General features: G+C 50.5%; 6 protein-coding genes across 6 annotated transcripts; 5 read left to right on the top strand and 1 right to left on the bottom strand.

The window, feature by feature from the left end:
* Positions 1-1,871: 1,871 nt before the first annotated feature.
* Positions 1,872-5,611, bottom strand: N7462_007484 (U2 snRNP complex subunit HSH155; the record flags this gene model as incomplete). Its single annotated transcript, XM_057079202.1, has 2 exons — positions 1,872-5,548; positions 5,602-5,611. 2 exons carry the CDS (start codon positions 5,609-5,611, stop codon positions 1,872-1,874), a joined length of 3,687 nt encoding a protein of 1,228 aa, XP_056931872.1.
* Positions 5,612-6,942: 1,331 nt separating this feature from the next.
* On the top strand, positions 6,943-7,782 carry N7462_007485 (DUF3455 domain-containing protein; the record flags this gene model as incomplete). Its single annotated transcript, XM_057079203.1, has 2 exons — positions 6,943-7,611; positions 7,672-7,782. The coding sequence occupies 2 exons, from the start codon at positions 6,943-6,945 to the stop codon at positions 7,780-7,782; spliced, it is 780 nt and encodes a 259-aa protein (XP_056931873.1).
* Positions 7,783-8,212: 430 nt separating this feature from the next.
* N7462_007486 (YdcF family protein) lies at positions 8,213-9,034 on the top strand (the record flags this gene model as incomplete). Its single annotated transcript, XM_057079204.1, has 1 exon — positions 8,213-9,034. The coding sequence occupies one exon, from the start codon at positions 8,213-8,215 to the stop codon at positions 9,032-9,034; it is 822 nt and encodes a 273-aa protein (XP_056931874.1).
* A 405-nt stretch (positions 9,035-9,439) lies between these two features.
* Positions 9,440-10,273, top strand: N7462_007487 (uncharacterized protein; the record flags this gene model as incomplete). Its single annotated transcript, XM_057079205.1, has 1 exon — positions 9,440-10,273. The coding sequence occupies one exon, from the start codon at positions 9,440-9,442 to the stop codon at positions 10,271-10,273; it is 834 nt and encodes a 277-aa protein (XP_056931875.1).
* A 1,159-nt stretch (positions 10,274-11,432) lies between these two features.
* Positions 11,433-11,703, top strand: N7462_007488 (uncharacterized protein; the record flags this gene model as incomplete). The annotated part of the gene is made up of 2 exons (XM_057079206.1): positions 11,433-11,514; positions 11,567-11,703. The coding sequence occupies 2 exons, from the start codon at positions 11,433-11,435 to the stop codon at positions 11,701-11,703; spliced, it is 219 nt and encodes a 72-aa protein (XP_056931876.1).
* A 1,729-nt stretch (positions 11,704-13,432) lies between these two features.
* Positions 13,433-18,130, top strand: N7462_007489 (uncharacterized protein; the record flags this gene model as incomplete). Its single annotated transcript, XM_057079207.1, has 1 exon — positions 13,433-18,130. The coding sequence occupies one exon, from the start codon at positions 13,433-13,435 to the stop codon at positions 18,128-18,130; it is 4,698 nt and encodes a 1,565-aa protein (XP_056931877.1).
* Positions 18,131-18,283: the final 153 nt, after the last annotated feature.

Below are 18,283 nucleotides of genomic sequence, written 5' to 3' on the forward strand. Positions count from 1 at the left end.
TATTATAGAAAAAACGGCCTATCAGAGCTCACGCGTCACGCTCGTTAATTCTTGTCCTAGATATATCCTTAGATTTTGTTATTATCTAAGAGTTACTATTAGTAATAGAATATAGAATAGATTTTACTATCCTAACAGGATAAGGTTCGGATGAATAAGGATTACAGCGTTAGTAGGAACTAGGGAGTGAGAGTGAGAGATGTAAGAGGGCAGATAGCTATCCAAAGGGAAGGGGCCACTATCTGCTATATCCTCGAGGACTAAAGGCTAGCAAATATAGAACTCTATGCTTTTTTCAATGCCAGACTACGCCGCTAGATGATTAGATATTTTTATTTCTTTTATTTTGGCATCATCTCGCTCAATCGCCTAAAGTGTAGAACACCTCAATAAATCGAAGAGGATTATGCCATTAATAAGTAATTCATAATAGACAGTTTTATAGGACCAAGTATAGGCAGGGTGCTCGATAGTTAGAGCCTCCGATCAGTCTCTGAGTCTGGACTGAAATTTACTCAGTGAGTCTGACTCTGGGCACAGTCACTAAAGCAGCGCCACCTAGAATAGGGAAGCCCCACCTGGCAGGGGAAATATGGTACCTATAGCGACCTCTGTAATTCCCTCCTGCTCTCCTCTCCCGCGCCCCTCTCGGGTTCTCCCCTTTCGTTCATTGCTATCCTCTCCTGGGCTGGTCTTTTTTTTTTTTTTTTTTTTCTCTCTTTCTGTTGTTGCAGGTGGCAAAAGTGTTGCCCAGTGGATGAGGATGGGGAAAAAAAGGGGTGGAGGGATTCCCTCCCCCCCCCTCTTTCTCCATGTCTTTCTGCTCTTTTTATTTTCAGTGTCTGTCAGATAATATAGTAGCATAGGGGTATGATCAAAATATCAAAGTCTGGTTCTGTACCTTCTGAAGATCGCTATAGTGGCGCCTATTCTGCAGAAGTCAACCCCCAGACTCGCTGCCCCGGACAGGGAGAAGATAGTCATGATTGACAATGATTGTCGGCGTCAACAGCGATCACTGCCCAATCGTCCCCTGTCACTCATGCTTGGCCTTGACGGTTCCCAGGGTCCAGAGAACCAGGGCGATCGACTGAGGTGTTCTCGACGGTAAGATCGTATACTTCTAGTCAGATATGCTATACATAGAATATCGCATAGACGCGACCGGCAGATTTAGATTAAAATTCGATCGCGTTGTGGGCGTCGCCCCAATTCAATTAATATATTTTTTCACCCTCAATCTATTTGACAGGCCCACTGGGGGCTGACAATGGTACTATCGCCCGATCTAATAGATTGCATCTATGGGGAAGAACCCGGGGATTTCTCATTGCACACGTATTCGTCTCAATATCTGTTTGATGGTTTTCTTTATGTGCCGTTTCGGATGAAATTAAATATCGGTTTTCTTGTGATTTGTGCACAGAGCGGGCGGTTTCAATATTATCACCATGACCGTTAAGTGATGAAACAGTAGCCGTCTGACATATATCGAGAGGCTTAGATCTATTTGTTACAGAAATATAGATATCACAAATTTCCACCAATTTGAATAATTCTTCCCTATTAACCACGGTATCTACTCATCATGTACTTCTCTATCTACATGTATTTTTCCTACGACTGGAAACGATGTATCAGGCTGGAATGAAATTTGTGAACTTTTCGAAAAAAAAGACGTAGATATACATTCAAACCACGCCGAACGTCCGCCCGTGCCTGCATTACAAGAACCCGGACATGAAAAAAGTGAGAAATTGGAAAGACACCGGCTAGCACCAAAAGCAACACAGAAGGGGTCTCCAGGGGAAAAAAACGTAATTATGCATGAAGAAAAAGCAGATCCGGCATTCAAATTACAAATGTTGGTTTCAAATGATGATCGAGAGCTCGGGGCGGTCCATGCCGTCACCCTCCAGCCCAGGATAGTAGGGGACCATTGCGTCGGCTCCCTGCACATAGGCATCGTTGTACAGGCGCCAATAGGGTGTGCGCACCTTACGGGCGGGATGGAAGAGGCCTGCCCAAACGTAGTTCATGACAGTACCAGTGCCGACTGCCATACGGATAGCGTCGATGGCTTCAATGATTCGGTCGATGACGTGGGGGCTGGTCTCAAAGATGTTGGGGAAAACCAGATTGAGGAGATGAACCATGGCATCTTCACATCCGAGTCCAACAACACCGAGCGCGATGTGTTTGACCACACTAGCTGCAGTCTGCCGGTGAACTTGGTCACGGTCGATTAGGGCATCTTCGAGAAGAGGAGTGACGGCGTAAACATAGTCCTTAGCCATCTCACCAATGTACTCGAATAAAAAGGACATGGCCTTCAGAACACCGTTCTGCACGTTCAGTTCGGGTACGCGGTATTCATTCATCAAGGCCGGGAGGACAGTGAAGGGTGCGCAAGTTTCGGCGACGATACCAATTGCAACAGCGGTACAGACACGAGATTGACGTTCCTGCACACGAAGGTTGTTAAGGAGAGTGGCCAACACATCCTGAGGACCAATAGCTTTGGCGATAAAGCCGAAGGTATTGTTGGCTGCACGGCGGATGCCCTTTTTGTGAGCCTTAAGCATATCCAGCAGCTCAAAGCAAATACGCATCCATTCACGGGCGTTGACAGACTCGGGACCACGGTCAGCAATACGGCCGACCAGGTCAATGGTGTTCTCCTGCACCTTCTCGTGACGATTTCGCAAGATGGGCGTGAGACGAGGCAAAAGATCCCGGATAGGTGGCTGCATCTGGTTGATACCAACCACAGTCACGATTGATCGCAAAGCACCCAGAATCGAACCGAGTACTTCGGGATACTCTTCACCTAGGTATTCGTAAAGCACAATGCCGAGCTTGCCCATCAATGCATCTTCACCACATTGCTTCATGACCATTGCAATCCGCGATATAAGATCTGCTGCTTGCTGTCGAACAGTAGCAGATTTGTTGTTCAGTCGCCACAGGATAGTAGACACGATTTGTGGCAGGTAGGGCTTGCACCGTGTGCTAAGGGCATTAACCACAGTGCCAAAACCGTTCAAAATAACGATGTCCTCAATGCTTTGTTCCTGGAATGCGTATAGGACACCGTCAATAAGTCGTTCCTCTAACCGCTCAGAAATATCCGCAGCTCCGAGAGATGCAATCAATTTCTCAACCGTCTCAACCGTCATTTTACGATAAGGTTCGCTTTCGTCTTTCAGGTTGTTAACAACCCGCTCGAGGATCTCGCCGACGCCAACTTTTTGGCCGAGGTCAACAGTGGTATCAACCACCTGGCGATAGTTCCGTCGATCCAAGGCCATACGCCGGACCCAGAAGCTTTTGAAGAAATCGGTCAAGACGTGCTCCTTGAGATAGCTGGCCGTGACACCGTCGGTGCTAGAGCACTGGGACACAACCTTCAGAACAACCTTTTTCATTTCTTCATCAGGAGATGAGAACTCCCGGAGAAGAATCTCCATAATCTGACTCGTATAGTAGTTGGCATATTCTTCGTCCATAAGTGGGATAATGTAGCCGACTGCCTTCAGGAAGGCGGCGAGACCCTTGCCACGCTGCTTGCGAGCACCGGTCCAGAGAGGGTTCAAAATTTCATCAAAGCTTTCGATACCATAAGGATTGGCAGCTTCGGCCAGAGCAGCCACGGCGAGGGCGGTGACAGTTCGAACCTTTGCCTGCTCATCACTGAGATTGTCGGCGATGCAGTCAACTAGGCCCTTAAGGTGGGGGAGAATGGCACAACCCATCAAAATGGGAATCTGTTGAACAATCTTCACACCGGTATGCCGAGCTTGCCAGGACTTTTTGCTGCGACAAACAGCACGCAGGAAGGGAAGAAGAGCAGGAATACCCAAGGCTGAGGCAACGACGGCAAAGGCTCGTGCTGTGGTGTTTCTTACATATTCATCGACGTGATCGATGTCAGGTCGCATCACGCTAATCATTGTGGCGAGACCGGCGGCCTTTGACAGATTGCTGATAATTTCTCGTCCTTCAACACGGGCATAATAATCCTGATCGATAAGCAACGGCTCGATGACAACCAAGATCTTATGCACGTAAGGGCGGACCAAGTCATCGAGCTTGTAAAGGACTCGATCAATGACCTTAACCAGCAAGTGACGTTCTTGGTCCTCCAAAGACTTCTCCATGAGCAAGGGAAGAATCTGATTGAAAAGAGCACCCGCGCCAAAATTCCGCGCATTGTCTGTAATCTGTCGCAATGCGGTCTTACGCATGGGTGGGGTGCCGTTCTTAACCTTGAGCAGCAATCTCATGATCTTCCTCTCCTTCATTTCTTCAACGGTCATGGAACTTTCATCTCCTGCTTCCATGAGCTTTCCGAAGTAGGCCATATCCTCGGGCTTAAAGAACTGAAGATCACCAACACCGGGAATATCCGTTGGAAGATCCTTCCCGATGGAATTGATGCTTTCTGGCTCTTGCATCATGAAGCCGCCAACACCAGCTGTGCCAACAGGAGCTGGTGTTGCCATTACTCTCCGGGCAGTGTTTCGGATTGGGGCGTAGCCAGGAGGCGGCTCCAAGATCTTGTATCCTTCAGTGGGCAACATCATATCAAGTTCTTCATCAGTCCAGAGAGCGTTACGACCGCCCAGATCGGTTCCAAAGCTAGGAGGAACCATAGCTGCACCGCCTTGAGACGGGTGCATAGGAGTCGCAAGGCCTTGGTTGCCGACAGGTGTTGCTGTTGTGAGAGATGGTGCTTGGTCCCATCTTGATCGGCGCTTGGGAGCCTCTTCTGGCGCACCGGGGGCAGGTGTCTGGTCCCATCGAGATCTCTTGGATTTCGCTTCAGCAGACTGATCCACTTCGGGCGCATCGGTTTCTGCGGTAGACACATCCCAACGCTTCTTTCGCTTCTTACCAGCCACTTCAACAGTGGAACCAGCATCGAGATTTTCCTTATCGCCTTCCTCCGCCTTCAGCGTAGCCTGGTATTCGATGGTGGAAACATCTTCTCCTCGTTCACGTTTTTCGGCGATCAACTTCTGCACACGCTCTTCCTCCTTCTCAAGTTCGCGGAGGGCCATAATTTCACGGTAGGTTTGGCCTTCTCCCTCAATATTGGCATGGGAGTTGGCAGCGAAAGGATCGGCACGAGTCGGAGTCAAAGGACCGCGATTGAATCGACGCTTTTGATAGTCAGTCTCGCGGTCTGCAATGCGAGCCGCTTTCTCACGGCCCAGCAAGATATCCTCCTCCTCAACTCCATTTCCATGCGCCATCTCATCGATTTGACTCCTCGTAGCGGTATACTGGCCGACCAAGCGATGACCTCCATCTGCGTCCTCCATGTCTTCGTCATCATCGCCAGTGACAGCGATCGAAGTGTCATAGCCTGCAAACTTATCGGGCCCATTTCGATCGTATAAGGTCGTATCGAAGGATTCAGTCAGGGAGGCCTTGGTGGAGTTGTCAGTGCGCTGAGCAGATGGATCAAAGGTCCTAGAACCTTTTTTAGAAGCAGCAGCGGCATTGCGCTCTGCCTGAAGCCGCCGAACAGCTTCAATATCGGCTACAACATTTATCAGCATCGCGTTAGAGAGGGGGCGTGGTTAAAGCACCTACCGTCAGACATGGTGAAGTGAGGTTAGGTCAGGAATGAGGATATTGTCACGCAGAAGGGATGGCACCAACTACATCCGGATACAACACCGTTAAAACGGCAGCATGGACAATAAGGTAGCTATTTCGCTGATGCCTTTCGATGAGCGGAAAATGCACGTCGCTCATGAAGTCGCGCTAGTGGAATGACTAATAGATCAACATCACGTGGTTACCAAGCTCATCTTGGAGATGAGTAAGCAAACTCAGGCAGCGCCCCTCACATCAACTGGGACCGACACCCAGGAGTAAACTGGCTATTACATTGAATATTTACTTTCAATGGACTACATTTAGGTTTACAAGGAGCTTTGTAGCTTTTCAATTTAATTTAATTACCCTTTGCTCTTCTTTATTGACCTCTCTATACTGTGCAGTCTATGGTCATTAGTTATGGGTTTTCAAACAGTGGTGGCGCTCCTGGGCGCTTAGAGACTATTTATGTCACACGCAGAATGTGCCAACAATTCTTTTGCACATGACGGGCTTTGTCACTCTGGAAGGTTTCTGGCAAATTTGATTCAAATTCTGAATGTGACCATGAAGCATGATTTTGATGAAGTAGACATCTTGAGCTCTCTATCTCAGCTTCCATAGAAAAACATAGAAATCCGCCAGGTATATGTAGATTTTGAAGATGATGTATCACCAGAGAAGATTTTGTTTGACCAAACCATATTTCTTCTTTCCAGCATTATATGTGATTCCTAGCAGCTTCTGGGCTACTTTGAGATTTGACTGCATGTTGCATTTTACGGCGCCTAGTGACACAGTGGCGGGGGAGTAACACACACCAAACATGATTATGCAGTTACATCAAACAGGCTAGTCTGCCCTGTGTGCTGTTTTCCTACTTGCCAAGTTTTCCTGGTAGGGAGATAATTGACAAAGAAATATTATTTAGTAATCCATCTCTATAACTGTCAGTTTCTGCCTCGATATGCAAGTGAAGAAATTTTGACAGGGTGTTAAACACAGCTCCGGAGAACCTTATCTTCTCTAAGGCAGATTGTCAATTTTTAAGCCACGGTTTGTGGTGAGAACTGTGGACTTTCATGAACGTCCCAAATACGCCTCATGAATCCGTTCCAAAGGACTGGGCCATCATAAGGTATGTGCACTTTCTTTGTTCTCACTTGATGTTGAGAGTATAACTCCACCTATTTAGTAAGATGTCCCATACAAGTTCTGATACAGCAACAGTTAATCCAGGCCTTTCCTCCAGTCGTCCGTGCCGTTGACCAAAGATCTTGCTTTGGAGACATTATTGTTACCATTCTATTTATGCGGGCTGTCCATTCCAGTATGCCAGCCATATTGACATCTATTATCTTTTTGGCCATTGGCATGGTGCTTGTTGGAGCCACTCCAGTCCCCCCTAGCCCTCTGAGACTGGCCACCACATTTTCGCGTATCGCCAACGAGCTTGACCATATTGGCCTAGGAGATTGTTCCTTAGTCAATGTAGGTCTTCCGTTGAATAATACAAACCCTCAACTTCCTCAACCTTCATCCCATTTGTCTCTCAAATACGTTGCTCTAGGTCGGGGAACTCAAAACTATTCGTGCCCCTCCTCGACAGACTCCTTCCACTCTAGAAACTCAACTGTGCCAGTAGCAACTGGGGCCGTGGCTACCCTTTTCGACGCTTCCTGCATCGCATCAACCTCATTAACTCTATTAAATGAGCTTCCTGCAATCATTCAAAGTACGCCTCTTGGATCTCTGACTTTCGTCGCCGAAATGCTGAGTCGAACTACGGACTCATCGGATCCTATCCTTGGTGAGCACTATTTCGATGCATCCGGTGACCCATTCTTTGACTTAAGGCTGAGTGGGTCGGATGACTGGATAATTGCCAAGAAAGATGCTTCGGTTGATGCACCCAAGCGGGCGTCCCGATCTTCCGGTAATGGCGGAAGCAAAGATGTTGCATGGCTTGAGCTTGGATGCAAAGAAGGCCATGGTATCAAGGTAAGCTTCATTTTGATAGATCTTTTTGCTTGACAGCAAATAAGAACTAACATTTTATAGGAGGTGTACCGAGTAATGACCTATGGAGGCTCCTCTCCAACAACATGTGCTGGCCAAAATGATGCGATTCTAGTTGATTATGCTGCAGAATACTGGTTTTATGGGTCATGAACGTGGCTGCTCAACCTAGCTTGAGGTGATTGCCGAGTTTCATTCCAATCGAATATATGTTGGATGCACTGGTTTTAAACCAAAGTTCTATTAAATGCCTTGAATTAAGAAATGGTATTTCAAAAAACTCTGGCAGCATCAATAATCATACGTTAGAAACCTGATCTGGATAAGCGTTCAACAGATAATATAGAGGGCAATAGAAGTTTTTATTTCGTGGTCCTGAAGGGTCCAAGTGGATTGGCTGAACTTGGTTTGAAATACCAAAACTGCCAGTGAACTAATCTTTGGAGTTCCGCCGGGTCGATTTCCTAAAACAAGTGAAAGGTCCGGATATTCTTACCTCGTCCCACCACGTCCTGAAACAGACATGCTGGCCCAATAATACTCACAACCTCCGAGAGAAATCATTGTCCATTCTCCTGTCACCATGACGGCCACAGACAATACAGTGGCGGCGGATATCAACATTTTGTCTGCATTCCTGAGCGATGTGCAACTGGACGACCTATCATCTCCGCCATCAGGCGGGGTCGATTGTATCGTCATTTGCGCCTCTGTTGTACTTTACCAAGCCGAAATACTTTTCGCCACAATTACGCGACGTCCATCGCTCGCCAAGTGCCTAGTATTGTGCGGTGGTGTGGGTCATTCGACGGAACTACTCTACGAAGCTGTTCGATGCCACCCACGTTATTATCAGATCTGGCCTGGAATACGGGGACTTCCAGAAGCGAGAGTTCTCGAAAGAATCATGAACAGATTTTTTGATCCGGATGCAGTAGCAGCTCAAGGATGCCGTATTCTTATCGAAGACCAGTCCACAAATTGTGGGCTCAACGCATGTTTCACCCGGAAGCTACTGGATAAAGCGGGGCTCCAAGACATGAGAACTTGTATCATTTTGCAAGATCCTACGATGATGCTAAGAACGAGAGCATCATTTGAGAAAATCTATGAGGATGGACCGTCTAAGGTGTCATTTATCAGCTGCCCGCTTATAGTACCGCAGGTCAAAGAGAATTCCACTGGTCTCGAGATATACGCTTTGAACGTCGATCGACCCAGTGATTGGACGCTATCCCGATTTTGCGACCTCCTTCTGGGTGAGATTCCACGACTTCGAGATGACATAAATGGATACGGCCCGAAGGGACGGGGGTTCATCTCTCATGTTGATGTTCCCGTGACGATTGAGGAGGCGTGGTCTCGTTTGGCGAAAATACTAGGGAACTCGAGAGAGATACGATAATGAAACGAGACCAGACAATATATATTGCTCAAGCTTTTTCTCTGACTAATAGAGAGAGAGATGTATATATATATATACAAATATGATGAACAGGGCCATATCCGAGTTCATCCGGTTTAGCAGAATCAGGCATATTACGAAATTAATGCCTCAGGCTTCAAATCAGGCTAACACTGAGTCACGTGCTACGGGTGATGGGAACGCGACGGTGTCCAGAGGCGCGTCTGCGACCACCAGCATCGCTTTTCATCTTCAATTCTATCTGACTTTCGACGCGCATCTTTGTCGCATTATGAAAGTTACTTTTTAGTGATTATAAAATCAATTTATCCGTTCAAACCGAGCCCCTAACCCTCGGCGCATCCCTCTGTCACAGCACATACCGAGTCACCCGCAAATCACAAAATGGCGACCGACTACAGCAAGAAGACCAACGCCGAGTTGGTTGAGATCCTAAAGTCCCGCTCGCTTCCACACACGGGAAAAAAGGCCGACTTGGTCGCTCGTCTCCAGCAAGACGACGAGAAGACAACTGAAACTCCCGCCGAGCCTGCAAAGACTGATGCCACCGCCGAAGATGTCATTGACTGGGACGACGACGTCCCGGCGGAGCCTACGAAGGCTTCCACGGAAGCTGGTGCGACTGCCATTGCTGCTGGCGGCAAGGGCGCCGTAGCCAACCCCGTGGCCGTGCCGAACCAGAAGCTCGACACCGATCCTGCCGCGACGGATGATCTGAAGGTCGAGTCAACAGGAGGTGCTGCTACTGCTGATCAGCCTGAAGCCGAGGCGGAGAAGAAGCCTGCTGTTGATTACACTCGCGGCCTGCCGGCTACCGAGCTCGAGGCAGAGCTGGCCAAGCGTAAGAAGCGCGCTGAGAAGTTTGGTATCGTTGAGGACACCGAGACCGCCTTGAAGGAAGCCGAGAAAACTTTGGCACGAGCCAAGCGTTTCGGCACTGGAGGTGAAGCAGAGGCGAGCTCTAATGTTGGCGTTAAGGGGCTGGATGAGGCCCTTCCGGAGGAACGACCTCGCAAGAGATCTCGCAACGACCAGAGTGGCCGGGGAGGCAAGCGACGCGATATAGGCCGAAACCGCAACCGTCGGGGAGATAGCAACCAGAAACGCAATGGCGGTGGAAATGGTGTATCGAATGCGCAACCGAAGCCGACCAATTGGAGTGACAAGGACGTTGCTGCGATGGAAGCCCGCAAAAAGCGATTTGCGACCGCCACTTAGAGCCCAGCGCTATTTGTATTCGTCGCCGTCACTCCTTTCTGATGCAGGGGTTTCTGTTTTCTGTCTTCTTTACATATTCAAGTCTTTACGGGGCGTTTGTATCGAGATCTACTTAGGGAAATCGCGGGTCAACTATTTTCAAATCGAATTTCTTCTCGTATCTGCTTCCTCGGTGGCCCCTTCCTCAGACTCGTTGGTTTTCTTTTGTTTGATGATTCTATTACTGCCTGTATAAACATTGTTGAACTTCATTGTTTTCTTATCACGTTATCAACAGCGAGCGTCGATAGTAGATATTGCGCAAGTGAGAGGCCTTCTCGTGTTTCATTCCTTCTAACTGGCCTAAACTTCCGCCCAGCCCTTGACGAGTGCAAACCTATCGAAAGAACATCAAAGAAAGGCTCGTCGCATTTCCACTCCGCGTGCGCAGTCAGCTGAAGTGTGCATTAGTCTCTCGTTCCTGCAGCGTAGGCGTTGACCAGTCCGGCTTCAGAACGGGCCTGCCCAGCTGGCCTGGCCCCTTCAGATCGGCGGATCATGAGAGGATCGACGAACCCGCACGTCCTGTGAAAAGGCTTGCTCGGACTGTGTTCTGGACTCACCCACGAGTTCCACGGCATTATAGTTGTCGCATCGGGGAAGAGAAGCCGCTCGTAAGTGCGACTCACGAAGTCGCAGACCCTGGTCGCATCCTCCAATGAGCTTGGCCATCACTGCGTTTACCGCAAGTCCCCACTTGAATCAAAACTTCCTTAGCGAATCCCAGGCCATTGCCGCCTCTTCGTAGGTGGTGGCTGTTGCGACTAACAGCGAACCAGTGCGGTTACGACGTCCATGACCGCAGTGAACGCCGTCCTTCCTGGGCCGCCTGGTGGAGCACTAAAGCCCCGGGGCTTCCAACCCCTTCAATCCACCCCCGACCCCGCTGCGGCGGTCCCAAACGGGGGTCAACCACGGGCCTGGAGACGAGGTTCCAGTTGTACTAATCCTGGCCTCGACGCTTTCTGTGACGATGAATGGCTGCTCTGATCGAACCAGTCCAAGAATAGGGACACCTAGTGGAAATGCAGGGAAGAGCACGACCCCACTATCCTCATTCTTGGGATGCTGATTCCTTTATCCTGACTCAGATGGGATTTTGGGGGCCACTCTGGTTGACATGCACCAAGGCTCGGGACGGCCCTTTGCTGAACCAGAGTCTGGCCGGTTAAAACGGCGGATGGAGACTTTGTCGAGGCCGAGTAAGAGTCAAGGGCGAATTTTTGATGGATCTTCAACTACTTTATTCTATAGCTAGTACAAGCACAATGCTGTTCAAGGTGGCTATGAGTGTCACGTTGCCCCACGGCAGAGACCAGGGCTCAGAGTGGGTGCGAAGATACCTGCAACTTTACGTCGGCCGTGCATTCCTCGGAGAGCACGTTCGTTAATTCTCCGAGCCATGGGGTGGAAAACGACCGTGCTTCATAGGTCTAACGATTGACCGAGAAATCCTGGAAAAGCCGACAAAAACACAGACTCGGTCATTTTTGCCCGTCATGCTTTTGGGGCGGATCGACGGTGCAGTCAGATCGGGGTCGGCGTCCCCGATCGATGAGTTGTCAACGCGGCGATACAGGCGCAACCGCGCCCTCAACTCTGGTTCCTGACAGGAAATTCACTTCCCGAGAATTGGCGAAGACGACAACGCAGAGGACCGCTGTCTTAACGCCATCAGCTTGTATTTCCAGCTGATATGCTTGAGCCGCGTCCAACCGGATGTACCAAGGTGCAGGATCCTGCCCATCCAGGAAGTATACTGGCGGATGGATGTGCCGCCCATTCTGCGCCACTGAGAGTTACAGCCTGGACATGTTTGTGCCCACCTGGGCATTTCACCCAGCTTCCCGGCGAGTACTAGCCCCGTTGATGCCGCTGCTAGCCTTCAAATCCCCTTCTCTCTCTCTTCGATGGTCCTCAATGAGATTTCCAGGCCTTGGCCAATGATTGTAGTCCTTAATCAGGGAAATGTACTCAGTGGGTCTGGTCCGAGTCCTCCCCATCCTCCTCCATGTGGGCTTCCGTGCGCATACGGCCTTGTCCTTAGCATCCTTAGCACCGTCTGGTATGCACCAGTCGCTGCCCATAGAACGATCCTCCCACCTGTGATAGGATGATTAACTTTGCAGAGGGTCTGCAGCGGGTTTGTTGGGGTCGTTGCTTCACGGCACGACCCAGCGGCACAGGTGCTCTGCTTCACGGGTCCAGGCGCCCGCAGTCGCGACTCATCACAGCCGTAGTCACAATGATCCGCCCAATCGTCGTCTTGGTCCCCGGTCTCACCTATCCAATCCCGGGGTAGCCGTGATCGCATAACCCTATGGTACCCCTCCATACGTTTTATATGGACCGGGCAGGCTAGAGGGATTTCTGTGCGCGCCCCCCACTTCTCGAGGGGAAAACTCCCGAGTCAGCACATACAAAACGTCTTCGTGGGTCTACTCTACTTCCTAGTTCTTCTTTTTTGGTCTTTCTCTGCGAAATCTGCATCAAACCTCGATGCTGTCATTCTCCCGGGTTACTGCAATTTATTTTAGGCTCCCACCGCCTATGGATTTCCTGCCTCTGACGTGGTCGAGGCTAGTGGAAAATCCTGTCAGTGCCACACTGCTCTGGACTGTGGCGAAGCAGCTGCAGCTTTAAGGCGTGGCCGCAGATCGACCTGACAAAGTCGGTGAATTTCCATCTTTTATCTACCTGACAGCTGTTACCTTTTTTTGCCTGTCAAAGCGCTGCTCCATGTACGATGACTTGTGCAGAAGAAAATTATTAATTTTTGTTGCGGTTTTATAGTTCCCACCATATGCACTTTGAGATACCCTAGACTTTCCGCTTTTTTTTGTTCATACCTCTTACTTTTTATCATCTCGCCCAAGATCGCAAGCGTCCTGGAGACACTTCGACTAAAATAATGTGTTGATTGCCTGTATGTTCATCGATCTCTGGGCCCAAAGTTGTTCGACCAGTCCCGGAACTCACGGGAGACTCGATATCGCCCTATAGTGCTATTGCTACATCGAGTGGTTACGTCCGTGATGATTGCGATTTCGAAGTATATGTACCAGCTACCTGATTCACTGTTTCAAAATTGGAACTGGAGGTTCCAGTCAAGGTCACACCATGTCGTACAATACCGGCGGGCGTCGCATGCCTCCGAATGATCCTTTCCCGCAGTATGCACCTGCATCACATCCAGGGCTACCTAATTCGACCGATTCGACTCTCGCCAATACCTCTCGACTCCCCCGGGCACCCCTAGTGAGACCGGTCAACTCTACGCCGAGGAGCAGCCGGGCTTCCTCTGTCTCCCGTGCAGAAGATACTCGGTCAATAACAGCCCTGCCGCCAGTATCTTATCACCTTGCAAGCCGTCCGAACCGACTGTCGATGCTACCACGGCCAAGTACTAGTGGCCCGGAATCTTCAGCTTCTCCTGCATCCACGATATCCCCCCAAACCCCAGCTTCCTCCATTCCGTCTTCTTTCTCTGCTTCGGATCTTACCAACCCTTCCCCAATTCCGGCTACATGCCCGGCTCCTCCTATCAATGCCGCCAAACGACCTCGCAACGTTCTCCGAAGAAAGGCACCGACAATAGGAAAACATGTGGAGCAAAGCCAAGCCCAGAAGCTGAGCCTGATGATCCCGCAATCGACTCCGCCGATAGCTGGGAGGGAGCCCAGGTTGCCTAGCTTACCAGATTCATACTCGGCTGGGCTCTCAGCCTCTTCCTACAGCACTTCTGATCAGACAGACCAAAGTGCAGTAGATACTCCAAGGACGCAGGGACCAGCAGAATTGGCAAGTCTGCGGACTACTGTCGGTATTGAGGGAATAACACTGCCGCCTGCTCCCAATTATCCTTCTTCTAGCACCCCGTCGACCCGATACTCAGAATCTCCTGGTGTGTGGAGCCGTGGCTCTACGCCGACTTCTCTGTCCTCTTACTCTCCTGGAATTCTACAATCCTCCAAGATTGGCCGTATGAGACAGCCTAGCCCGATCAAGACCAGACTACCGATGGTCTCGCCATCAACGGTGCAAGCTAGCCCTCAGACTGCTCAAATTGAACAGGCAGAGCCAAGCACACAAAGAACGGGGCTTCCTAGAAGACCTCCCAAATCAAGTACCAAGCCAAATCTCAATACCCGGACACTCTCAAGCACCAAGCCTATCTCGACCGTTATTCGAGGTCCACCTCCCAGCCCACCATCTCGGAAATCTTCTGTGAATTTCAGTCCTCCCAAGGATAGTCCATCAAAAAATTCGGACATCGACGTTGAGAAAGCCAGGAAGGAAGTTGAGGAAGCGGAGCGAGAGCTTTTCAATTCTCAAAAATTCATGATCGCAGCCCCAAGCTCGGAAGCAACAATACCAAGCGTGCCGAAAACACCACCACGGCCAAGTCGAGACGGCACCCATTGCTTAGATTTGGATACATCCCCGGTCATCCAAAGCAATCTTCCTTATCTCCGATCAACTGGCCACAAGCGGCGCGAGTCTGCAGAAAGAGCTCGGGCTGGCGAGAGGCCATACCCCGCGACCAACCAGTCCGCTGCTACCTCAGTGGATTCTTTACGATCTAGAAATCTGTCTAGAACTCCCTCACGGGAGACAGGCTCTCCAGTACTGGCTCGTAAATCTCCTCGAACTTTGGTGAAAGAGCCCCCTAAAGATAAGACCGAGCACAAAAAGCCGGCAACTCCAAAACGCTTCGGTCTTTTTGCGAAGAAGTCAAAACCGGACCTTGATGCTGCTTCTATAGATCAGACAAAGCCGACTCGAAAAGGACCAGCAGCAGGGACCGGTCATGAAGGATATGGCAGATATGCCCAACGCGGCAGGAAGTCCAGTGCTAGCAGCGCCAGCGGCACTAGAACCCGATCGACGAGTACAACGAGGAGCGCGTCCCGGTCAATTTCGAGCAGCAAAGGCAGCATGTCATCCAGTCGTCCGGACTTAGAACTTGATGACTTTCTTTCGAGCCGTCTCGAGCCTGTGGTGATCAACGGCGGTGGGCTGGACGGTGCCACACTCTCAAGAACCCAAAGTGAGCAGAGTATCAGCAGCCTCAGTTTAGCCTCTTCGTCAAACCTCCGTCGGCCAACTCCACTCTCATATTCGACAGCTCCATCAACCGAATCATTGGCTTCCTCCACAGGGACATTCGGTGAGACCGGTCCTCGTGAAAAACGGGTCACCCCTAGCCTAGGACCAGCTCGGGGCAAGAGCCCAGAAGATGCTCCAGCTACAGCGAGCCGGCAGCCGCCCAGATCTCGTATGCCGGTTCCCAGGGGAAAGAGACACGGAGTTTACGCTAATCCCGAAGCTGCTACTAATCGGACGTCGCTTTTGATCCAAGAATCGGCGTCTGATACCCAACTTAAGCCGTCAAAGACCACCGCGGCTCCCTCCATGATAAACGAGAAGTCTGCAACACTAGAGGGGGAGGAACCTAAGAAAGGCAAGGCATCTCGGTGGAATTTATTTCAACGAAGTCGTACAGCTGAACCAAAAGCCGCTGCTCCGGTTGTATCTGCTGCTCCTTCGCATACCGCTCAACTCCATGCAGCGATTTCGCCAGTTCTCAATAGCCGCCCTGTTGCGCACTATGCGCTTGTGGATGCCGACTCAGATGAACTTGACGAGATTATCAACAGAGTGGAAGACTCTCCTCCAACAGAAGAGGAGGCTATCAAACCGGTGGAAGTGCCTGCTGGTCTGAACATTCGGAAAAGACAACCGTCCATTCTGCTACCTTCTCCACCCAAAATCCATGGAGAATTTGAGAGAGATGAGCGTGCATCTCCGAGAACCGCTATGTTCAACCGGAACATGATGGAAACGGAGCCTCAAAGCAGCCCTGAGGATCGACGTCCAAGGCGATTGGCCTCGATTGGTCGTATTCCACAAGTGGTCTCAAGGCGTGATAGACGGCATCATCCAGCTGTGCAATCATTCTCTCGGCCCTTCAGCGCTGCCGACTCACCATCTATCATGGCTCCTACCCCTGAGGAGCTGAACGAATACGCTAGCTTGGATGAGTTACCTCTCAATGACCGTACGAATGCTATAGGTGGTATTCACCCAGCGGGTTGGGGCTATGGTTTAAACCCCGCCTTCAGTGCCCCCGAGGATGTGAGTGCATTGGATTTCCTTGCTGGCCCTTACTCAGCCCAGGAGTTCCTTCATTTCTCGCCACAAAAAGGCTCTCCTTCGTCGAGCAGCTCGGGAGCTCTTGCGGCGGTAACGGCTATTGTCCCTCGACCTGGCACCGCGCCAACCGAGGATGAGGTATGGAATGAATATGATGATCTCATCGACAATGTGCTTTCTCCAGAGGAGCCACAGACAACAGAGTCATCGAAATCAGAGAAGAGTAACAGGTTTGAACTTGCGACTATGGCGAGCAAGACTCTCCAAGACGAACTGAACAATGCCAAGTCTCTTCAGCTACCACTGGATTCGCCGCACTATGCTTCTTCCAATCGTGAAAGCGGCGATTCGGTTCATCTTCGCCGCTCCAGAATTGTTTCGGCATTGCATTCGTCCATTGCGCCTTCCACCCAGCCATCCTACAGCAATCTCATCGCAAGCTACGGAAATCCAGAGGTAATGAATAGCCCCGCGAGTACCACAAAGCCTTCTTTGGATCCGGTTCAGGAGCAACAGTCAACTTTTTTACAATCACTGGCCAATGTGCCGACACCCAAGCCACAGCAGACTAACCGCAAAGACATTTCGAGTGCCTCGGAGCGGGACTGGGATGCCGTGACTCGAATCAATATGCGATCTGCATCGCTGATGACCAGTCGCTGGCTGTCATTTGGGCGGGTCCTGTTCAGCCCAGCGCACAACCATGTCAAGTCCGGAACCCATGGGAGAATCTTGGTGATTGATGGACTGGGAAATGATGATTGGTCCTTCTACTGCTCCTTGACCTACCCGGACGCCGAGGTGTACAGTCTGAGTGGCAGGCCAGTTTCGACAGCAATGCCTCATCCAGCAGCTTGGCAACCTCCTACCAACCACCACACTGTATATCATGCTGGATTGCAGAATCCTCTTCCATTTCCCAAGGATTACTTTACTGTTGCTGTCCTGCGCTTCCCTGCCACGAGTTCGGAGCAAGTCCAGAGTAATATCCTTCAAGAGTGTCGACGGGTTCTCCGGTCCGGTGGTTATCTAGAAATGAGCCTACTAGACCGTGACCCGGTGAATATGGGCATCCGAACCCGCAAAGCGGTCCGTCAACTCAAAGAGGCGACGTATTTGGCCAATGCAAGCATCAGCCTCAAGCCTACCAGCGACAGTGTCCAACGCCTGCTCGGCACCCAGGGCTTCGACAACCTCCGTCGGTGTATGGTCCGCATCCCTGTGGCGGGCATGGTCGTCCGATCATCCGGCTCGACCACTTCATCGTCCAATAAGTCCCAGTCCGGCACGACCACCACGCCGTCCACGGCATTCTCGCTCCCCGCCATCTCCATCTCCACCGCGACTGGCAGCCAGAGTACCTATACAGCTTCCAAGTCCTCTCCCTCCGATGACAACATCTCGCTCGGCGATCTTCTTTCAGATCCATCCCCCTCCGCCGCAAATGACGAGTCGATCGCCAAGATCGTGGCTCGTGTTGGCCGCTGGTGGTATACGAAATGTTACGAGGACCCGGTCTTGCCGAATCCCGGGGCCTCCGATGCTGGCATCTGGACCGATCGCAAAGTCCTCCGCGAATGCCAGAAACAAGGCACCGGTTTCCGCATGCTGATTGCGTACGCTCAGAAGCCGAGCGAGATGCGACGGACTGCCAGCGTCTAATAATACGAAAGGAAAAGAAAAGAAAAGAAAAGAAAACGACGACGACGACGACGGAAAAGAAGAACGAAACTGAAATGATATGTACCTGACTCACGAACAGAATTTTCTTTTACGAGACCTATGATCTATAGTTTGGCTTGATTTGATTTACTT

This window comes from Penicillium macrosclerotiorum, assembly GCF_028827735.1.
Source record: "Penicillium macrosclerotiorum strain IBT 26536 chromosome Unknown utg000007l_segment0_segment0, whole genome shotgun sequence".
NCBI lineage: Eukaryota > Fungi > Ascomycota > Eurotiomycetes > Eurotiales > Aspergillaceae > Penicillium > Penicillium macrosclerotiorum.